This window comes from Lissotriton vulgaris, chromosome 11 (genome assembly GCF_964263255.1).
Source record: "Lissotriton vulgaris chromosome 11, aLisVul1.2, whole genome shotgun sequence".
Lineage (NCBI taxonomy): Eukaryota > Metazoa > Chordata > Amphibia > Caudata > Salamandridae > Lissotriton > Lissotriton vulgaris.
The window spans coordinates 758,846,974-758,869,170 of NC_141699.1; the positions used below are offsets into that span (position 1 = coordinate 758,846,974).

Below are 22,197 nucleotides of genomic sequence, written 5' to 3' on the forward strand. Positions count from 1 at the left end.
TGTGATGGAACAAAGATTCTAATAGGATCAAAATAAATCAAGACACTTTGCTTGGTGATGCGCAAATAAATACTTGCTGAAGACCGTTTTCTACACATTATCTTTGGTTGCTATACAGTTCTATCGGTAAAACTCTATGTCTGTGCAAATTTAGTGGGCATTTCAATTGAAAATGTGCTGTATTCGAAGGACAGTGCCTTACAACATCATGCTTTAGTAATATATTTGCAACAGTGTATGGGACCCATACCGCTCTCCTGCTGAATGGGCGTGGCTCATTTGTTACACTTGAGCTTTGTGCGACGCTTGGATTTTTCACAATTCCTATGACTTTAGTGAAGTAACATTGATGACTGCACATTTGTCCAAAACTGTTCCTGCACCACTGCTCTGACTCCCAGTAAATACATTAATTCAGGCAAGAAGTAACATTAAAGTATCAAAAATGATAGAACATAGTGCTAGAAACCTCTATCTGTCTACTAGGATTGGTTAAAAATACAGACCAACGTCACTGCACTAGAACTGCTGCTGGCGAAAAAACAAGTATCCCAAAACTGGTTTGTGTATAGTCCTTTATTAGTCTCTCCTATCTCCTCCTTGTCTGCCTGATCAAGAAAAAGCATTGGCCTGATTGCTTACCAGAAAATGCAGTGTTGTTTGGTGACCTGCAGAAGGTCTTGAAAGAGAACAGCTCAATATGTAAGAAATTATTTGCGCCTACTAGGTAGAGGCAAGAATGATGTGAGTAAATGGGGAGGAACATGACCAATCTCAAACCATGGACATTGGATGAGTAGTAAAAGAATAAGGGACGGTTGATTCAGATGGAAGAGCGCTAGACAAGGGAGGGACCTTATGTAGGAAGACACAAACTTGCCCGCTTCATATAAACTTGAAATGCACAGTCTCAAGCAAGTAAGAAAGAGTCGCGAGCAAGCCTTTATTATGGTGCTTGTCACTTACCTTCAAAAAAAACATTAGCGATCACTTTGTCTTCCTGCTCTCCGTTTCTGGCCATTTTGTTCGGCCATCTTTCATTCTCACTCTTCTCGCCATCAAGCTATACCTTTTGTATGTACTAGGACTTCTATTTCTCTGCCATTTTCTTCTTCTATTCTCCCTTGCCATCTTTGTTTGTTATCTCTGATACTCTGCCTTCCAGGCCCACTCTGCTTCCTTCTCCATCCTCCTCTGCCATCTTCTCCTGCTCTTTCTGTTTTCTTTAAATGACAGTCTTCTTTGCCTTCCTCTTTAACCTTATCTGTTATCTTAATCTTCATCTTCTGCCATACTTCTCTGTCATAAAGAAATTACTTATGCATGCATGTCTAGACGGTGGTGACACCTAAAGTGCAAATCAAACAATTTAAGGTATAAGGTACATGATCTTAATACCTTTGCCAATTTGCACTGTGATAAATTCAGTCAAGACCCCAGATTATACATTTAATTGAATGAATGGCTTTGATAGAAAAGTCTCTGAGGAATTTGCCAACCCTAAAATTAAGAAAGTATCTGTGGGAAGTGATCCACAATGGCTGAACGACCTAGGGGGTGAATGGAGAGTAAAGACGTCAACCCACTCAAAAAGAATTCTGGATTGAGAGAAAGGTAACCTCACTGGTTCACTGTGGAGCAGACTTGCATCAAGAAAGAAATCAGCTCCATTTGCATCTTGTTGCTCTATCAGAGCATCAAAAAGAACATCTGTTGTGCATTTAATCTGAAGCTGAGCTTGAGTGCGTTCAGCCCACTGTGTCATTTTACTGGCTGAGCTTGGTGACATATACTACACAAAATTATTGATTTCTTACAGTCTACATGTGGCACACATACAGTATGTAGCCAGATGGTCACTGTCGTTATAGGTCCAAAAATTCACTTTCTTCGTCATCATAATTTTAAGACTGTCTGAGACAAGCACGTAAAATGTATCTAATAATACCCTGGTTGGAGCCATGTTATATATGTTGTAATATCCCAAGCTCAGTGCCCTAAATTGAAGCCGCCACCATTCTACACTGCCCTGTTTAGGGTAGCATCCCCACCAGTGCTATATTTGGGCCGGTGGGCCCACTGGCACTCTTTTTGGGGACCAGAACTTATTTTTCTCCATCAGATATTTATCGATAGCAAGATAGAAAAAAACATACAAAACGGAAAGATGAAGGAAGAGAAAGACAGAAAAACATCACAAATGGATAAAGCAGGGAAGTGCAAACTTCTAAAGGGGCAAAGAGTGGCTGATTAAAGAGGCCTGAGGTGAACTGAAGTTACACAGATTTGATAACAACTTCTGTGAGCTTCTGAGCAGAGCTTCCAGTACCAGCACTCATTCTTTTACAAATTAAGCACAGATTCCCCATCAAGAGACTCCACATACCCAAGGGCCTTGATGCCCTTGGGCTAAGTTGCGCGGTATAAGTCTCCCTTCATTCATTCATTTATTCAGCTCTCTTCAGTCTGCACAAATAAAGACAAAGGTGCAAGATTAGAGTAACAGCCCGGGCGCTGATAGTTTTCACCAATGTGCCATTTAGCACCACATTACAAATTTTCAGACATGTATAATTTACACCATTTACCTCTGAAGATATATAGCGAGGTTTTGTGTCAACATATTTTTTAGACTTTTTAGACAATATAAAAGACCATTGATTTTGATGCCATGAAATCAATCTGCTTGACGAGAAAAGAAACAGAACAAACGACTAAACACATAGAATGTAGTGTTGATTAGCTAAACTGGGAAAATTAGCACACACCAAATTGACAGCACCATACAAGCAGGGTATGTAATCTAGCCCAGCTATTTATTTTATTTATTGCCCTGGTTATATTTTTAGACTACATGAAGTAGGTGTAGTTTAATTTCACTAACTGTTATTGTTGTTTAGAATTTATGTTTCAGTTTGTAATGTAATAGTTGGGCCTCCAATTACCTGCACGTCTAATACATTATTTTCAATGAGGCATTTAGCAACTCTCTCTAGGGTCATATTCAGTACAATTTCAGGTGAAGGCATTTCAGATTTGCTGTACAATGGCCCCACGATTTTTTGTAAGATTAAATAGCTTTATTCCATTTTTTCTTAGATCAGTGATTACTAAAGTATGTGCAACTGCTATAAAAATCTGCTCAGTAGTGAAACATTTTACAAGTGGATTAGCATACATATATTGCAAATGTATTTATTTCCCTGTACCATCGAACAGTATTTACATGATTAGTTTATTAGTAAAAAAAAGAGTCAGTAATTTTTTGAAAAATGAATGGATTAATGTAAACTATACATTGAGCAAAATTGGCATTGATATGCAATAGCAGGAAGGCAGTTTTGCTATACGTGTGACGCATTCTGATCACCCTTTAAGGAGCATTTCTCTTCCAAAACCCTCTCCTATTTCCAGTTGTGTCCTGATTAATGGCAGGTCTGTTGTTCCAATTATAGATTTCAATCTGGATTGTTGGTTTATCTCTGAAAACATGGCTTTCCCTTGACACTAATTCTACTTTGATTGATTTGGTTCCTCCAAATGTTTCCATTTTACATGTAGATTGCGTAAGAGACAAGGAAAGGTGGAGCTGCTGTAATTTGTCAACTCGCGATTACAGAACAGCACATTGTATCTGCTCTTAAAACTTCATTAGTGAAGTTCCTGGCTTTTAATTTTTCATTTAGTATATGTGAAAACTCAATTATTTCACTGGCTGCCTGGTTTGATAGAGGGTGTTTAGGTCTTGCTTTAGCCAAGACCTTTTGATTTTACTTAAATTATATGTATAATACACTGATTTATAGGGACTTTGAGCCAGCCCTCTTCAACCATTGGTCTTTTATTGTGCAGTTCACATTTTTGTTCAGCACTTTACAGCATTCAGTATGGGGCAGTGGGTCAGTTCACTCCAGCCACCTGCTAACTTCAGTGGGAGTGACAACACGCTGCCCATTCACAAGAAGGAGCACATGTGCACACACAGTTATTCCAAGAAATGTCAGGGACTACAGTGGCCATTTGTGCTTTTTGAAACAAAAATATTTTTGTTTTGAGTCAATGTTTTTTTTTAGATTGATGAGAGCCCAGCAGCTTTTCCAACTATAACATTTTGCAAAAACCATGAAAAAAACAAAACCAGTACCAACAAAGCCAACAGGCTTGCAGACAATGCCAGACCTATTGGCTTTTCCAGTGCTTTTATATATGCTTTCAGGGTTTTAAAAATGTTATGTAATGGACAATGAGGCGGTCATCTTGCAGCTGTGTCATACCTGTAAGACTGCTTAGTGGCTTTAGCACCCTTTCCCTTGTCTTTTGTGTAACTTGTAGAATACAAGCAGAATGTTCTTGAGTAAATGGAAGAATAAAAAAAGGTAGGTGTCTTTTATGCGGTTGCAATAGTTTCCTGTTATGTTTCAATGCAAAATCACTAGTAGAAGGTGTAACAAAACTTTGAGAAAACATCATTCTGTGTGCAATGTCTTAATGGAAGTTTATGACACTCTTAATTGTCCTATGTTAGATGTTCCTGTGTGGGTATCTTCTGCTCCCTCCTTTCTTATGTCTTCCTATTTAATATAAGCAGTATACATATCTAAATGTTGTAGTTGTTTCATATTACACTGATCTCAAACACTGCTGTGAATATACCGACTGATTATTGTGATCTTAACATTTTGTTTTCCCGATATTATTTATCGAGAGATCTAAATAAACAAAAATATATAGGAACTACTGACTCAACCCTTGCCCTGAGCTCCATACAATATGAACCAATGAGGTGTCTAATAATATCAGTTACATAAGAGTTAGAGAGAATCCAGAGTATGCTTTAATATTTGAGTGTATGATTAACAAATGATTTGCTTTTGTACTTCAGGTAAAGTAGATTTTCGTATTTTAATGACTGTAGTATTTTGTTGAATACAAAGGGCACGCATAAAAATAAGCTCTCCCAAAGATGCTTAAGTTAGCCTGTCCTCATCATAAATATATAATTAGATAGACACACTGTTAGTAGGCGATCTCTAGCAGGGCAGATCACTAAGCAGTTATCATTCATTTCTTCTCTAAGAAAAACATTGTTCCCATAAACGTTTTCAAATGCTTTGAGAAGGAGTATCTGGAATTTTACTACACATATGATGCAAAAGCTCCTTAATATTATGAGAAAGGTTTTGAGGGAGGTAAAGGAATTGTAGCAAATATTGTATCAGTTGAGTAATAATATAAAGTCCTTCGATTATTAGAAAAATGTGAAATCCAAAGAATAACCGTCCACTGAACTTTCTTGATCTATACTTTCTCTGGGGTGGAGTAATTCTGAAGGTAGATTCTGCTCCAGATGTAAGAATTTCTCCAGAAACAAGATGCTGTTACCGACCACCCAGCTACAAATCCTGACCAAAATGCGCGTTTGTCAAAAACATGACCTAATGGATGCATTACTACCATCATTTTACACAGTGTCTCAAGTGTATTACAAGTTATGTTGCAAAGGGTAATATTTGCTGCACAATCATACATGGCTTCCAAAGACCTTTAAGATAGTACAGCAGTGGGGTACCAGAATATCATTGTCAGAATAATTTCTATTAAAATATCTTGTTCTACATACTACTTGAATAAATATTGCTCAGTTGGAGTTAAAAGCAGAAAATATACACCTCATGGGACGATAATGTTCGAAATTATTTTTAGGACGCAATACTTTTGTCAGACAATAATTCTGAGAAAGATATTGCGACATATTGTTACACTTACCATGGTGCCATGGTGTCATGAAAGGCATACTTGTAGTAGCTAATATCAATGATGGACTTCTCTAAATTGACCTTGTCTGAAAGTCACTCATATTGAATCCATGTTAATCTGTTGTGGGCTCTATGCAAGCGACATCAAAACCTATTGCTAGCACTAGCATGGTGCCTGTTTTCTCAAGCACGACAGAAATCAGTTACTGATCTTTCAGCTGGTATCAGAAATTGGAATTGCACCCTAGCCTTCACTGCACAGGCTGGCAAATAAAGCATTCAAATAAAATACTCATGAAATATTGATAAAAACTCCTTATCTGGCTGAAAACTGATTCATATCAGCAAATCATTTCCTGTGCAGGAAACCCCTGTCAAGAGGCCTCTCACAGGTGATCTGCATGTTTTAGATGTTCATGAACAGAGGGCAGACTCTGGTAAACAAAAATCAGCAAAGGTATGAAAAAGCTTGGCATTGAAGGGGGTGGAACACAAGCTGTAAATACTTCAATTCATGTCTTTGTCTGGTGGGGAGCTCCTCCAGAAGCACCAATGCTGGGCGATGTGTAAGACCAGGTGGTCTCAATAGTTTTCCACTGTTTGGAGCCTGGTCACAGACATCTGCAATAGGGCTGCACTAGATTGCTATACAGTAGTCAATTCTGGAGATCACTGTGGCTTACAAGTAATCTTTTGGGTTAGACTCCTCAGAGGCAAGATAGCCTTAAGAATCAGTTTGTGGGACATTGTTCCCCTGTGAATTCATACAAATGTTAGTGCCAACAACAAAATCCTGTATGGAGACATTTTGATTAGAGTCAGGAGCGTAACACAGGCCCCCGCATCCCCTGCAGTGCGGGGGGGGGGGGGGTCAGGGGCTGCAGGGGGCCCCCTCAGCACGGTACTCACACCAGAGAGCTCTGGATTAAATCTGGAGTGGGGCCCCTCTGTGCACCTTGCAGGGGGGCCCCTACAACTTTCGTTACGCCACTGACTAGAGTGTGGCTGGTCATGTGAAATAAGACCAGTCAAATGGCAAAATGGAGTGGTTGATTCTTTTTAGTATTAACATTTTAGTTTTAGAGGTGTTAAGACAGAAATGGTTGTGGTACATCTAAATTTTGATGCGTACCAGGTATTGCTTCACCCCCTGATGATCACTAGGTAATTGAAGACTTTTACGTGAGTGTGGGTGCCATCATCATACAAATGATCGCCAAATTGAAGCTCTTGATTTTGTTGATGTGAGTGGTACCATGTAGATGTTGATGAGAGAGGCTAAAAGGTGCACATTGTCTTACATCATTTATTATGAGGTCTATTTGGAGACTAGTAAATACTTGCCATCTTCCAGATAAGCAAAAGTTACTGCCTCTACTCAACTGATCGAGAAATGTATGTCACATTATGGGAATAAAGTCATCAAGTACGAGTTTTTGAAAAACAGAAAATGGCCCCATACACTGAATGTTTTATCCCTACATGCATTGTGTTTTCTAATTGTGCAAAGCTGTCATTGTTTGATTTTCTGGCCGGGGTCTGCTCTACGTGGCGGCTCCTTTTTGATTTTCTGGCCAGGGTCCGCTCTACGTGGCAACTCTTTACAATTAAATCTATAGACGTTCCCTCCTAGAAATATGGCATGACAACAGTCACTATGCCCTGATTGCCCTGCTCTGGATGAGCTTCTATGTTAAAGGCTTCCACCGATGAAGCCAACTGCGGCTCCACCAGTGGAAACCATTCAATTTACCCATCTCTAAATAAAACGAGGAAACCAAGATGTTTTGCGCTTTATCAAAGTCTAAATATCTTATATCATTGAAGATGGCCAGGTAGGTTTCTACCTTTTGAACACAAAGGAGGCAAATAATTGGAACACTGTTACATATAGTGTGTAGGTTGTTTTAAATACTTTGTGTTTACTTTTAATCCTGTTCATGCCACTGCTTATCCTCAAAGGTTTTGGCCCTAGAATTTTAGGGAGAGTTGGGAGTTGTGCTGTCTGGACTGAAGGCAGATACTATGCTGTGTCTCTATAAATCTTTGGAACCTAATTTGGAGTCTGGGTTTGTGAATTCAACTCACTGTTCAACAAGTGGGATTGTGTGATCACCCAGCAGTATTTTCTGATTGACCATATTGAGAACTGATGAGATGTCAATGAGGATCAAAGCCATATATCTCACACCATGCACCAATTGGGTGGCAAATTATGGTAAATCTCTTAAGTTGTATCTCTTTTATGACATTTTCACGGTACATTCAAAATATACTTTGTAGAACATCTCATCCTGATGTTTCCAGCCGTTGCAAAAGGCCTTCTAGTGGCCTAATCCACCAGAACCTTCTGTGTTAATGTTAGAGGTTGGACAAAAAAACCTGAATGTGACTGGATTATGGGAAACCCACTTTGTGCTGTGTACCTTCCCTCCCGGACTGTCCATTGCATCACCTAGAGGCATTTACTCTTCAAATAAACATTTTGTAGGATTGGGGAGTTATCCATACCTGGAAATCATAGACATATGGTTTTTTTTAAAAACAATACCAAAGGTTAGGGAGCAGGAAAGCATTTTTTGTCATAGCATGGCTGTGTCTATTTAATCATAGATTCAAAACACTAACTATTCAGTGGTTGGCTTGGCTTACCACAACAATGCACAGTGAATGAGGATGTTGTTTTTACAAGACACTTATGAGTAGAATTGGAGTACATTTATCAATAATTGTGCCTCTCTGAAAAGGGCAGTTTCATAATGTTTTACTGCTAGGTTCTTGAAATATGCCAAACACGTTAATTAACACTTCCTACATAGTGTAATGAAACAAACACACTTAATTGATGACTCGGCTAATTGGTGTTTTTCCATGCAATGCGTGAAAGCTGTGTCTAGTGTGTTAATGAACCCCCTTTCAGAAGAGCTCAGCTGTGAGCAAACTTGTTATGGATGAATCTGTGTTATTCCTGAGTCTGAGTTGAATCCGTAGTGCTACCTGGAAAACACGGTAATGCCTTTAACAAAGGACTTGTAGACTTTTCTTTGAACTAGACTTTTCAAAAGGGTTGAGTGTCAGGATGACATTAACAAAAATATCATCTGACACAAAAATTCCGACTTAAATATTGCTTATATAAAATGTCACTCCATTAAGTGCAAGTTTTCTATTATTAAATCCAATGAAGAAATTAGATTTTTTTTTATTTATTATTAGTATTTTTTTCCTGGAGTTTAATATAACGTGAACTTGACCCGAATGTATCAGGTATCGGAACGCTTTACATGAGCACCGGTTGTGTTACACAAGGACACATACATTTTTCTAGGCACAGGCAGATTAAGTGATTTGCCCAGAATCACAGGATGTTGAGCATCAATGCCGAGACTCAAACCAGGTTATTCAGATTTGAGATCGACCGCTCTAGCCATTAGGCCACATCCTCTCCCCAAAGAAATATGTTCGTAAATGATATTAAGGACATAGTACATTTGTAATATGATATTTATGCCAAAGGATTCTGGTACCATAGCCACAGAAGCTACAGATTGAAAACCTAGAATTAGTGCATCCACTTGCACATGATCTGGAGACATTCCATTACGTCGCTGTTGAGCTCATCATTGTCATTACAGAGAGGGACAAAAGAGATGCAAATTTGTCTTGGCTCAGCCCCAATTGAGGCATTCCAGATCAGATGTATATACAGAGATTTATATATAAAGTGCAAACCTAGCTAAAAAGCAACAAAGACAGCTCAGGAGAAACTGCTACAGCTTATACCATTTTAAAGGAACACATTAACTCCTATGCATGAGCTTATCAGAGAGGTGCAGCTTGATTTAATATGACAAAGCAGGCGCTAAGCCTACATCCTAGTGGACCAGTGCAACTCAATTAGACAGCACAACTGTTATGGGTGGAAATGCTTGAATTGGTGTTTCCCTCTGGAAATTACGAGGTAAAAGGCATTTAAATATATTGTAACTCAGACGAATTACTAGTGGTTAAGGTTAATTCATGTTTTTCCATGCATGTTTGTACCATTTGTACATATGGCCAGAACTTGACCATACGTGGTCCCAAGCTGGAATTGCCATATGGTCAAGAGCTAAACTTACGTTCAGATGGGATATAATGGAGATGTTTAAGCTGAACTGCTCCTTCTCGGGTAGGGCCAAGACTAATTGTGTTGACTTGCACTGTCATAGTCAAGCTAAAAATTATGGCACAGAATAGTACCCAGAAGATTTGCCAGTAGCTAAGATTCAAAAATTGCCATTCATCACATCAAAAATATCAGAACTTCAGTTTGTCTTTGCAGTTGGCCTGTACAATTGTTGGTTCTATAGTCAAGACACTGTTAAGAGTTAGTCACAGGAATGAGAACCACATAATTTGTGCTTAAGGAAATTACTTAAGCATATAAAAGAAAACTATCATTGAGTGAATTCAAAGGTAAATTCCTGAAGATGTGGAAGAAGGGCAGCATGGGATAATCTTCAATTTCTTTTTCAACGTTAGCAAATAAACGCAGCTGTTTCCAGAGAACAAATATTAGTCTACTTCTGAAGAATCCAACACAAAATTGAGCTTTGGTTGAAAATCTGAAAAAAAATATATTTCCGCTATGACTTCCATCTCTAATTTTTAAGGTTTATGAACAATATAATACAGGATGTAGGGTGAGTGTAACTCGCACACTACTGTTGTTCTGGGCAAATAGTGGTAGGTCTGCTCCAGAATGTCAATGTTGTCTTTCTGTTTCTTTCTTTTTAATGTAGAGAGATCTACCCTCAGTATGTTGTATGTTCTAATAGTATTATAGCCCTTTTGAGCACAAAAATAGGAAAAGACTTCTGCTTTGGGCTATATCAGTCATTAAAGGCCCTGAACTCAAGTTATAGAGTCGAGGATGAGGACCAGGAACAAAGTGAGAGGGCCTTTATTTACTGGGATAGTTGAAGGCAGGCCGGCTAAAATGGCAAATTATGAAGTCAATAGTCATTTGCTGCTAGAGATATATTATCACTTTTTGCTCAATTGATGTAATGAAGTTTCTGTAAGCGAGGGAAATTTACCCAATGGAGGTGTTATTCTGGACTTTGCAGTGTGCCCTGTGCATGTTTGTGTCAGTATATATGTAGAAGAAGAAAAGAAGAAAGAAAACCATTGTGTAAAGTGCATGAATGCTCGGAGGTATCTGAGCACTGTCACCAGCCTATCAGGGTCTCACCTCAAAACTACACCAAACTACACATTGAATAGCCATAGTATCAGTAGCTCTTGAGTGGAGAGGGATCCTTTTTTTTTAACCTTGTCAGGGCTCACATTTGAGAACTTGCAATTCATTGATTGCAAATTCTCAAATTGCGAGGGCCTTGACCCTTGATGCATCACAAAAGCACATTTTGCCATCGCAAATGGCCAATTTTTGCGAATCGCACCGTTTGCGATCACAAAAGGCTTTGATGCATGTGCCTGTTAGTGTTCATAATCAACTGGATGTCCGAGAACTCCCTGAAAATTAACCCGGATAAGACGGAAGTGCTGCCCATTTCTATCTCGGGCAACCCTTGGAGTGAGAAATTTTGGCCTATGGAGCTGGGTACACCACCGAAACCAGCATCCGCAGTCAAAAGTTTAGGCCTATATGTGGATAACAAATTATCCATGGAAAAACAAGTTACCACAGTAGTGGGGACCTGCATAGGCCTTCTTAGACAACTAAGGAAGATCTCGGCCTTACTCTCATTCACTACTTTGAGACACGTGGTCTCAGCCACAATTCTGGCTAGGCTGGACTACGGGAACTCCTTATACATAGGTTTGCCCCAGCGGCTGTTGGACAAACTACAGGGGGTTATGAATGATGTAGCAAGGCTGATCTATAAAAAAAACCAGGACCGCTCATTCCTCTCCCTTGATGCAGGAGCTGCACTGGCTCCCAATTCGTCAGAGGATTGTTTTTAACCCCTTCCACGCTCATGACGAGCTGGGCTCGTCATGGCGTAGCCTCCTCGCACGCTGATGACGAGCCCAGCTCGTCACGTAAAGTGCGCTTTTAAAAAACTCAGCACAGGAGCGGAATTGCGCTAGCGTGCATGCGGTTAAAGGACTGTGTATCGCTCACAAGGCTCTGTATGGCAAAGCGCCAAAATACTTGAAATCTCGACTATCCCCCTACACACCGGGTAGGACTTTGCGTTCGTCGGACGCTACTCTTTTGTCCCAATCCCGCTTCAAATTGACCACAGTGGGAGGTCGTGCGTTTTCCAACACGCTCCCAGCCTTATGGAACAAACTGGCTCCAGAACTCAGGAAGGAAAGTAACTTACTATCCTTCAGAAAAAAACTAAAAACTGTACTGTTTAAACAAGCATGGAGCAGAGTTTAGGTGCACAGGTGGTTTCTAGTGAATATAACATCTCACCATGTAAATCTGGACAAACAGCGCTTAGAGACCCCGGTGGTTATAACGCGCCATATAAATTAAATAAATAAATAATGGTATCTTTAATTAAATAGTTCACAATAGAAATGAAAATCCCCAAGGACAGTAAAATATGATTTATCTAAAAAAAGGTTCCAGATGTGCAAAATCTGACTAAGGCAAAGGAGATCGAAAAATTTGTATTCCTGGCCAGGTATGGCTGAGATTGAACCCCAGTAGTGCAGTAGAATGAATTGCGACAGACCACTGCTAGTCCGCCCCTACTTTATTATTCTGATCAAGCCTTGAAATGGTGTAGCCGCTAGGAATCGCTTTAGCTAGATCAGGACCAGAGGACTCGTACAAACGGGTTTCCAGTGGCGTAACACAGGTCCCTGCAGTGCATGAGTCCCCAGGTTCTAGGCCCCCCTCAACACAGTACTCTGCCCGGAGATCTCCTTAATGAGTCCAGAGGGGCCCCTCCATGTACCTTGCACGGGGGCCCTCTCAAGTTTTGTAACACCATTGTGGGCTTCTGTTACAAAAATAATATCTGGGTTGTCCAATTATATGAATTCCTGAAATTCAAATGTATTTCTCACTAAAGATCTAGCATTGATCAAGAAGCATAATATATCAGCTGCCACTATATTAGTTTTGAACACAGAGGATACATCTATAGTGAAATGGACTCATGGCGGGTATATTAGGCAGACATGTCTCACCATACTCAGAAAGATAAATAGGGGAGAAATCACAGTGTGAACAGGAGAATGCATTAAAATAATCACAAACTCAGGATTTAAAAGAGTTCCACTTACCTGAATTATGAAGTGATAGAAGCAACTTTCTGTAGTAGGTATGTCTACTGAAATTTCTCATTTAATATATTCAGGAGTTCTGGCACTAGGCGCTGTCTGGGTGCAGATAGGCTTCCACTTGGCCTGCCTTTGGTGTGCAAATGGCTCACCCCCTGTGTGGATGTACTGCCTTGATGTTTAAAAAGCTCACTAGATAAAGGGGCATGGCTACGGCCATGACGCGGCAGCCAAACACAAGGGTGGTTAAAAGAAATGCAAACTGGAGTCAAGTTATTTCCACTTATACACAGGGTTCCCCCTCAGAGGTAAGGATAATGGAAATGAACTCTTAGTTAAAATAAAAGCGTGACAGTTAAAAACATAGACCTAAAATAAATTAAGGGATGACCCCTCCAATATGGCACCCAAAGTGGTGTGTAGCAGGCGCCCCAGACAGCAGCGCGAAGGGCTGTGAAGGAAACGAAATACATTGCTGTCAGAGTAGAAAGATCACAAAATAAAATGCAACTGGCTCTCTGATGGGCTAGCACAAGCCTACTTGGAGAGCAACACATTAATGGGAGAGGTGATACAATATTAGGTGCACTTTGACAGGATTTAAAATTTTACAAATTATACATCTTTCTCTTGTTCTTAATTTCATGACATTTTGCATATCTGCAGTTTTTATTCAGAGGGAGATTAAATGACATGCCCACCCTCATAAGATTTTCAATCAAATGCCAAAGCCTGGAACAGAACCCAGACAGCAACTCACCCTCTTGTGCGCTCAAAGTTCACTTTTGAACATACAAATGTAAATACAGTATACATTAATGTGTCTGATTGGGCCCCTGTCAGTGTTAGATTTGTAAAAAAAAAAAACAAGTGCAGGAGCCCTCGTCAGGAGGACTCCGCAGTTTGCTCTTCACATGGCCACTGTACTTACTCAATTTCTAACCATCACACTGCTACAAGTGTGACAATTCAGGCTGTTCGAGGCCGCCAATGCTTTAAGAATAGCTTTGGTGGCAGATATTAGTTATTTTTAATGTATATTGAAATAACAAACAACAGTTTTTCTGCTCATCTTTGAATTACACAAACAGCACCACCATGTGGCAGCTTTCATAGGTTCAGGTTCCGGCAATTAAGTGCCCGCACTGCACCAGAAACCACTAGCTCAAATTAAGCACTGCCACCCTGCAGATGCCACTGCACAGTAGCTAGAAATGATTTTGTATGTTACAGTACTGTACTTGTATGTGTTGCTTTGTGTACCCAAAAATCTCTAGATTAAAGGTGTAACTCTGGGTATTTTTTGTTGTTAGCATAGAAGGAGCTCTTGTAAATCTGCTAGTGTTTAGGAGTTGTGGGTTACCCCACTGACTGCCGGGAAGGAGGCTTATAACTCCATCTAAAGTAAGGGGGCGGGATGTGTACACTGTACCCAGGCTCCTGAAAATGTTTATTCAGTGGACACGCCCAGGTAAGTTTTGGCATTTTACAGAAAATGGTCATTAATTAGATTTTGGGAAGCCTATATTTTAGGTTTGCCTATGTATCATGGATTTTTTTTGTGATTAACAGAACTTTTTAAAAGTATCCGTTTTTCGGCAAAGCAAAAAAATGAAAATTCATTTGAAAATGGAAAACATACAAAAAAATCAGCAACATCATTGTAAATGGCTTTTTTTAAGAAAACAAATGTGACCATGAAGTCAGCACTGTAATATGAAAAGTTATCTATGTAATCCATCCTAAAACAAAAGGAAAGATATTTTGGTACCAAATTTTTTTTTAAAACCAAGCCCTATGGGACTACTCTATTTATTAATCTGCACACCTAACCCACTCACACCATCACCATAGGTGCGATGGCAATTTATTTCATCCTTTTAAAATGGGTCGTTTAAAAGCATTAACGATATAAGGGTCATTATAGCTGAAAGCACTACACCAGCAATCAACAATAGATTTGCACGCACAGATTTGATTAATGGCAAGTGAGTAAATGTATTGGAAAGCAATTTCTTAAATAATTAAGTAATACATTTTTGGGCTTCAACGTTTATGAGCAGGACTTAATCAGCCGAAGCTAGAGATATGTTTTTCATTGACAGTCGCAGACAAGGATGGGAAGTTAGAACACACTGTTCTCTGATATCCAAATTGCAAATACCTAAAATGTAGGACAAGGTTTTTCTGGATCGAGACTCATACATTTGTTTTGAAATATTTCTATGAATGCTATGCAGATGTTATTAAAGGGACTGTGCCCTCTGCCTTTTGCAGCATCAACATGAACTTTGTCAACAGCTTCTATCTCTTTTGTCAAACTTATTAAATATAAGTAGGGCTTCCGATTTTATGGTATTTCTTTTTTAACATTTCCGTCCGTATTTATCCATATTTATTTTGGGGTATTTGTCCATATTTATGTTCTGTTTTACCGATAAAGGGACTCGTAAAATGGTATATTTCCATATTTATTTAACTCTTAGACGTACAGTCATACATGGATGCCTGCCGCATTTTAGCACATTAAGCAGCCACTTAACACTATACAACAAACCACTAAACCCCCAGGCGCATACTAGTGTTATTCTACAAATATATGTTACAATATGCCTGTATTAAAAAAAAGCTGAATGTAAAAGCATTTTTATGAAGAATAATATTATTGATGCAGACACATTTTCAGTGTCCGAACTAATGTGATTCTACTAGGAAAAGATTGACAATTCTTTAAAAAAAATGTTTTCCTGTTATCACTTCATGAACATTTGAGTGTTGTGTGTAATATGGGGAGAACAGAATTTCTGTAAAACATGTAATAAAGGACATATGATGGAAAACATTCCTTCCCATACAATATATTTTTAGACACATTTACACATGTACTACCACTGGAGAAAAAAATATTATTCATGGTATGGTGAGCACGTTTTAGTTTTACAGGTGTAGTTGACACCTTATTTTATGTTTTTAAAAGCCTGAAACAAACCAGTATTGGTAAAGTAGCTGTCCGTTTTGTGTTGGCAAGGTTGTGTGATGATTATTTTTTTTATTTCAAGCAAATACCACAAAGAGAAGATAAAAGAAAACGTTTGTTCTGTCTAAATATAGTGGCCATGTTGCTTGCAATACACTTTTAAAAAACAATGAACCAGCTTACAAAGTTAATACAACGGGACAAGTGCTTCATATTAGGCTGGCACTTTAAACAGGTATGGGAACACGTGTTAGTTTTAATGGAAAATATGATTCTAATTGGCACAAAGAAAAAGTATTGTTCACTTTAATGTGCTGTAACCTGGAAACATAGTATAAACACTCAAGGTCGACTAAAAGGTGAAACAAAACTAAAGAATAGAAAGAAAAGGGACTAGCAAAGTAAAGAACGAGTCCAATAATCCTGCCTTTGAAGTGCACTTATGTTTAGGTGAATGTGCACCTGTGATCGGGTAAATGTGCACATGTGATTGGGTAAAATGCTGCCAATCACATTGGCCAGACCACTAGACGAAGAGGGCTGATCCAGAGACCCTGTATGTATATATATATATATATATATATATATATATATATATATATATATATATATATATATATATATTACCTACTGGCGGTCGCCAGTAGGTAGTTATAGTTAGGATTTTTTTCAATGTTAAATCTCAAAATTCTATTTGGAATAACTTTTGCGCCGGTTGACGAATCTGCCTGAAAATTTCCTGAAAATGGCCTCGCGGCGTTCCGGTCCTTCCCTGAAAGTTTGGGGGGGATTTGTCAAGCGGGGGCCGAGATAAAAGGGGGGTCCCAAAACGCGTTTTCCCCATGTTAATTTCCATAGGGCGGTCGATTTCACTTTTAGCCCGAACGGCTGAATGGATTTCCACCAAACTTGGCAAAATTGTAGGGACTGGTAGCCCGATGTGCCTTTGCTATGTCTCAAGATATGTGCTCCAGTGGATTTTGAGTAATTTAGGTTCAAAAAAATATATATATCTATAGCAGCGCACCGGTGCGCGCACCGGGGAGCGCTCCAGGCGCGCCACGCGAGGTGCGCATGGAAAGCTGATTGGCTCTCGGGTGTCTGTAAACATTCGAAACAGTCCAGAGCGGTCGCCATCTTGTGTCTCGGTAAAATCGAGACATAAGAGGTGGCTAAAACAAAGTGGGAACTGACCATAAGGCGTCAGGGATAGACCCCTTTGACCCCCTAGGTTTGATGTGGGGGCTATAAAAGGGCCCCGCGGGGCATTTAAAATATTTTTTTTTTTTTCGTTTTGCGCGGGGGAAGCGCACGGTGCGCGCACCGGGGAGCGGCCCTGGGAGCGCACTATGATGAAAAAAGGTGACAGAGTGTTTAAAAAATGAAGTTTTGATTTAGAAATTGGAGGTAGTTCTAAAAAGAACTTTTTTTTTTCTTCTTTTTGTTGTTTTATATTTTTTTTGTGTTTTTTGAACTTTTTGTACTTTTTTTGGCTTTTCAAAACAGTTTTATATATTTTTTTGTATTTTTTTGGGGGAGAAACAAAAAAAGGGAATTGAAACTGGCTCAACTGGAGCAAAAAAACAAAAAACCCAAAAAATTACTTCTTTTTGGGGCACTTGTGATTATCACCTGCAAGGACGATGAGTTTCACACTTTGTTCCCCATAGGAGATAAGTTTGCCACAAGCTTTGCAAGTAATTTTAAAATCAGCAAACCTCGGCTGAATGCAAGGCATCACCTCAGATGTTTCTGGTTGCGAGGAAGTGGGTTGGTTTCTTTGGGAGGGGGTCCTTGATGAATGGGGGAGGTTACTGGCCAGTTCCCGGAACTCTGCACGAGAGTAGTTGTTTGGATGCTTTCTTGTCATGTGCCGAATCATGGTATAGTTACCAAAAGAATATTTCTTATTTGGGTTGCCCCGTGAAAGTTCATCATTGCAGATGAGGCAAGTGACTTTTGGCGCATTCACCTTTTTTTTCCCCTCTGGAATTGAAAAAAACTCCCAAATGAAGTGTGGTTTGGGTTTATAAGGTGTGTTTTCTTCAGGCAGCCATCTTCTTCTCCCCTCCTCCTGTTCCTCTTCCTCTTCCTCCTCCTGTTCTTGACCACCAACATAATTTGGAGCTGGTCCTCTTGGTGGTTGTGGTGGTGGTGGTGGGGCAGATGCACCAGCTGATGCTACTAATGAAGCCATTTTATAGTACAAAATATTACTCAAAGAGCAAAAAAGTAGACAGAGCAACAAACAGGTCTTCCTCAGTCAAAGGACAAAGTCAGAATAAGGAAAAAAGGTGGGGTCTTTCATCATTTAGAAAAAAAAACTGTCCTGAACCAATGAGAAGTGTTATTTTCAGGTCACAAGACCAGGGGCTTCATCATTATGAAACCAAAACTGTTATGAACCAATGAAAAGTGTTATTTTCTGCTCACATGACCCGACGCGCTTACGCTACGCGCCCGGGGCGCGCCCGGGGGCGCGCCCCGGGTCGCGCAGCGTAAGCGCGTCGGAAGTTTACGTTGTGCGATCGTATTCGCTCGAGTACTTCCGGGTGCGCTTACGCCGTGCGTATCACGCGGTCGCGGCTACGCGATACGTCACAATCATGTTTTCGTTTGCGATATTGGCGCTCACGGGACGCTCCCCGGAGCGCGCCCCGGGGCGCTTTGTAAAAATACGCTTTTCAGGGCGCTCCCCGGGGCGCGCTCCGGGAGCGCTCCCCAAAATAATTTTTTTAAAAAAAATTGGGAAAATTGTAGGGACAGGTAGCTCTATTCTGAAGTGGTTTGTAAAAAACATTAACTTTAGAAAAATATGTATTGTGCTACATTGGGCTTAATATATGTTAGAGTCAAAATGTAGCCCAAATGTAGCCCAAAGTAGCCCAATGTAGCCCAAAGATGGCCACCAGAGATCAAAAATTGAAAATGTAGCCCAAAATTCAACTAGATGTAGCCCAACTGTAGCCCAATGACAGAATGTACCAGAGTGTTCTAAAGAACAACTAGAGTGCTAACAGTCTTATTTATAAAGTGAAACTTATAGTTAGGAATTAGCATTAAAAAAACCTTTGAAATTCACTGAAAAAACCATAGGTTTCACACCAGTTATAGTTAGGAATTAGCATTTAAAAAACCTATTAAATTCACTGAAAAAAACATAGGTTTCACACCAGTTATAGTTAGCTGGAAATTTTACTGATATAAAACCATTGAAATTCCCACGTTATAGTTAGTCGGACTCACTATAACTTGCGCGTGCAATGCACTGCTGATGACATCACATATTACATCACTCATGACATGGTCAGTGACATCACTCATGACATCACTGATGACACCATCCAGTGAATATGTGTCTTTCTGAAAAATAAATATTAGTGAGTTATGTTTAAAAATTTAAATATATATATTAGTGTTTCACTTTGTGTATAAGTGGCTACATGTGTTGGTAAGTAGCTACATGCGTATGTATATGGGTTATTAGATATTTTTATTAGTATCAGTATGACTGTCTATATGGTTTAGTGGGGGTATTACTTAGCACATAGATGCATGAGTGACTGACTCTTTGTTTGTATGTGTTTTGAAGACAGCATATGTACAGGACTGTATGGGTGGATGAGTGTCTATATGTGTTTGTTAGTGAGTGAATGACTGTCTCACTAGTGTCTTTATCAGTACCTACATATGTTTTAATCTAGTATATATGAATATTGATGTATATAAGTGAGTATATGTGAGAGTAAGAGATTGTAAGAGTTCCTGTTTAAATAAGTATGTGTTTCTATAAGTGATTGTTTAAGAGAATAAATATGTGTAATTTTAAATAGAAGTAAGGTGGAAGTGTGTGTATAACTCTATATTCAAATAAATGGATGTTCAATAGTTTATTTGCACGTGTGAATATGTGTGTGAGTAACTTTCGGATGAATGTCGGTGTGTAACAGGATGTATAGGTGTATCACTTCATATGATGAGTGAGTATATGTATGAGTGACTATATAGAACTGTTGGTGAAAGAGTGGATGTGTATATACATAGTGGAATTACTGAATTGCTTGTTGTAACTGATATAGGTATCTCCATTTTTTTAAAAATTTCAGTTTCTATTTTTGAATATGTGTCTCAAGGGTTACATTATAGTGAAAGGAGGTTTGTCACTATGTCACAAGGATGGTGTCATGAGTGATGTCACTGACCATGTCATGAGTGATGTAATATGTGATGTCATCAGCAGTGCATTGCACGCGCAAGTTATAGTGAGTCCGACTAACTATAACGTGGGAATTTCAATGGTTTTATATCAGTAAAATTTCCAGCTAACTATAACTGGTGTGAAACCTATGTTTTTTTCAGTGAATTTAATAGGTTTTTTAAATGCTAATTCCTAACTATAACTGGTGTGAAACCTATGGTTTTTTCAGTGAATATATATATATATATATTTATATCCGTGTATTTTTAGTGAGAATGTTATTTACCTCCTGAATGAGCTTCAGTTTTTTCCTAATATATGAAACCGGCATTTACTGTATTTAAGAAGAGTGTCTTTCACTAATACACAATATTTTCCAGTACAAATGCAGAGGGAAATTAAAGATCAGTCCGAACTAGCGGCAGAACCGAGCCTCTAAAAATGGCTGAGCAAAAGATGAACATTTTCTGAGAGAAGTTTCTGGTTCGGTTTCTAAGAATTGTACCAGAGGCTGATTAGTCAGAGGGGAACTTTCAGTGAGCAAGTGAATTAGTCTAGGAGGCTAAAAAATACTAAAATGCTGCTAAAAACATGGGCAGCACATCTGTTTAAAATATTTGTTTAAAAAATATCTGAAACAACATTTTGCTTAGTTCCTCTTTAATTCCTACAAACTAAACTCTTGACAAACAATGAAAAAAGACTCTGTGGGATGGACATTGTGTGTGATAATATCCTCAGCTCATAAGTCCGATATTTGTGGTGACCAGTTTCGGCATATGTCAGAATTTACAGAGGCCTTAATCTCATAGTAATATTGGAACCTGGACATTTTCTATCTTTGTACATTTTGAGAGTGGTTCTTGCTCCACTGTCCTTCCTTTCCTGAAGTGATTGTGAATCCTCATCGTTGTACTCTTTGCGCTCTTCAACCCCATGTGATTTTGCAAGTTACATATTGTTTTGGTTTCTGGGTCTTCACCGATGTATTCAATGAGAGACCGGACTTGCAGCCTTCATCATACTTGTCAGAGTGTGATAAGGAGGGAGGGCCAATATGTGACATGTGGCTGATTTTATGGCACATTCAGTTATATCTGTTTATCATTGTAAGGCCACCACCTCACAAAATATAACTCTCATATTCTGGGGGAAAAGCTATATATTTCTGACAAAAAATTATGCATAAAATGTGTTCTCCATCAGTACATTCGGTAATTTTTACTTTTAAAAACAGTTGTATGATGTTACAACGCGTGTTATTACAATGCGTGCTGTTACATCGCATTCGTTACAACGACTGCGATGTTACCACGCAAGTCTTTACATCGACTTGCGCTAGGTGGCGTGCTAACATTAGAAAAGTGTAATTTACTTTTCCAACTCCAGTCCACTTATCAGTAGGGAAGGTGTTGGGATAGTAAACTACACTGTTTTAATGTTAGCACGCCATCTAGCGCAAGTCGATGTAAAGACTTGCGTTGTAATGGCATAGCGTGGTTACATCGCGATCGTTATAACGACCGCAATGTAACAGCATTGCGGTGTACTGAACGCGTTGTTAAGGATGTTTCCCTTAAAAACAATGGTTTGACACAAAATTGCGAGATTTTTTGTATTCTTTGATGTGTCTTAATTGGATGATTAAACCAATTCATCAGCTTTTCTATTGTCTTTCCCTAGCGTGTCGACCTGGGTTCTACAAGTCCACATCCACCAATGTTAGCTGCAGCAAGTGCCCGCCATACAGCTACTCCCATGTACACAGCTCAGAGGCATGCGTGTGCGAGAAGGGCTTCTACCGGGCTGAGACCGATGCCAAGTCCATGTCTTGTACAAGTAAGTTTCCCACTTTAGGAAGCAGGATACTACTCTACGTCTAATTCTGGCTCCACACTCCTTGGTCAGTACATGTGAAGGATACTTGCCCTGCCACAGCAAATAAAGTTTGACTTCTATGTGAGTTATTGAATATTGCAGCGCCACTTCCCATTCTGTGCACATTGTGCATCTGT

General features: G+C 39.3%; 1 protein-coding gene across 2 annotated transcripts in view; it reads left to right on the forward strand.

Annotated features, from left to right (window-relative positions):
- LOC147683468 (ephrin type-A receptor 3-like) overlaps positions 1-22,197 on the forward strand; it is a 522,416-nt gene that overhangs the window by 271,822 nt on the left and 228,397 nt on the right. For both annotated transcript variants that reach the window (XM_086943881.1, XM_086943880.1), the window contains exon 4: positions 21,866-22,021. In XM_086943881.1, the coding sequence (XP_086800007.1) occupies positions 21,866-22,021 (156 nt within the window). The remainder of the gene's footprint in view (positions 1-21,865; positions 22,022-22,197) is intronic.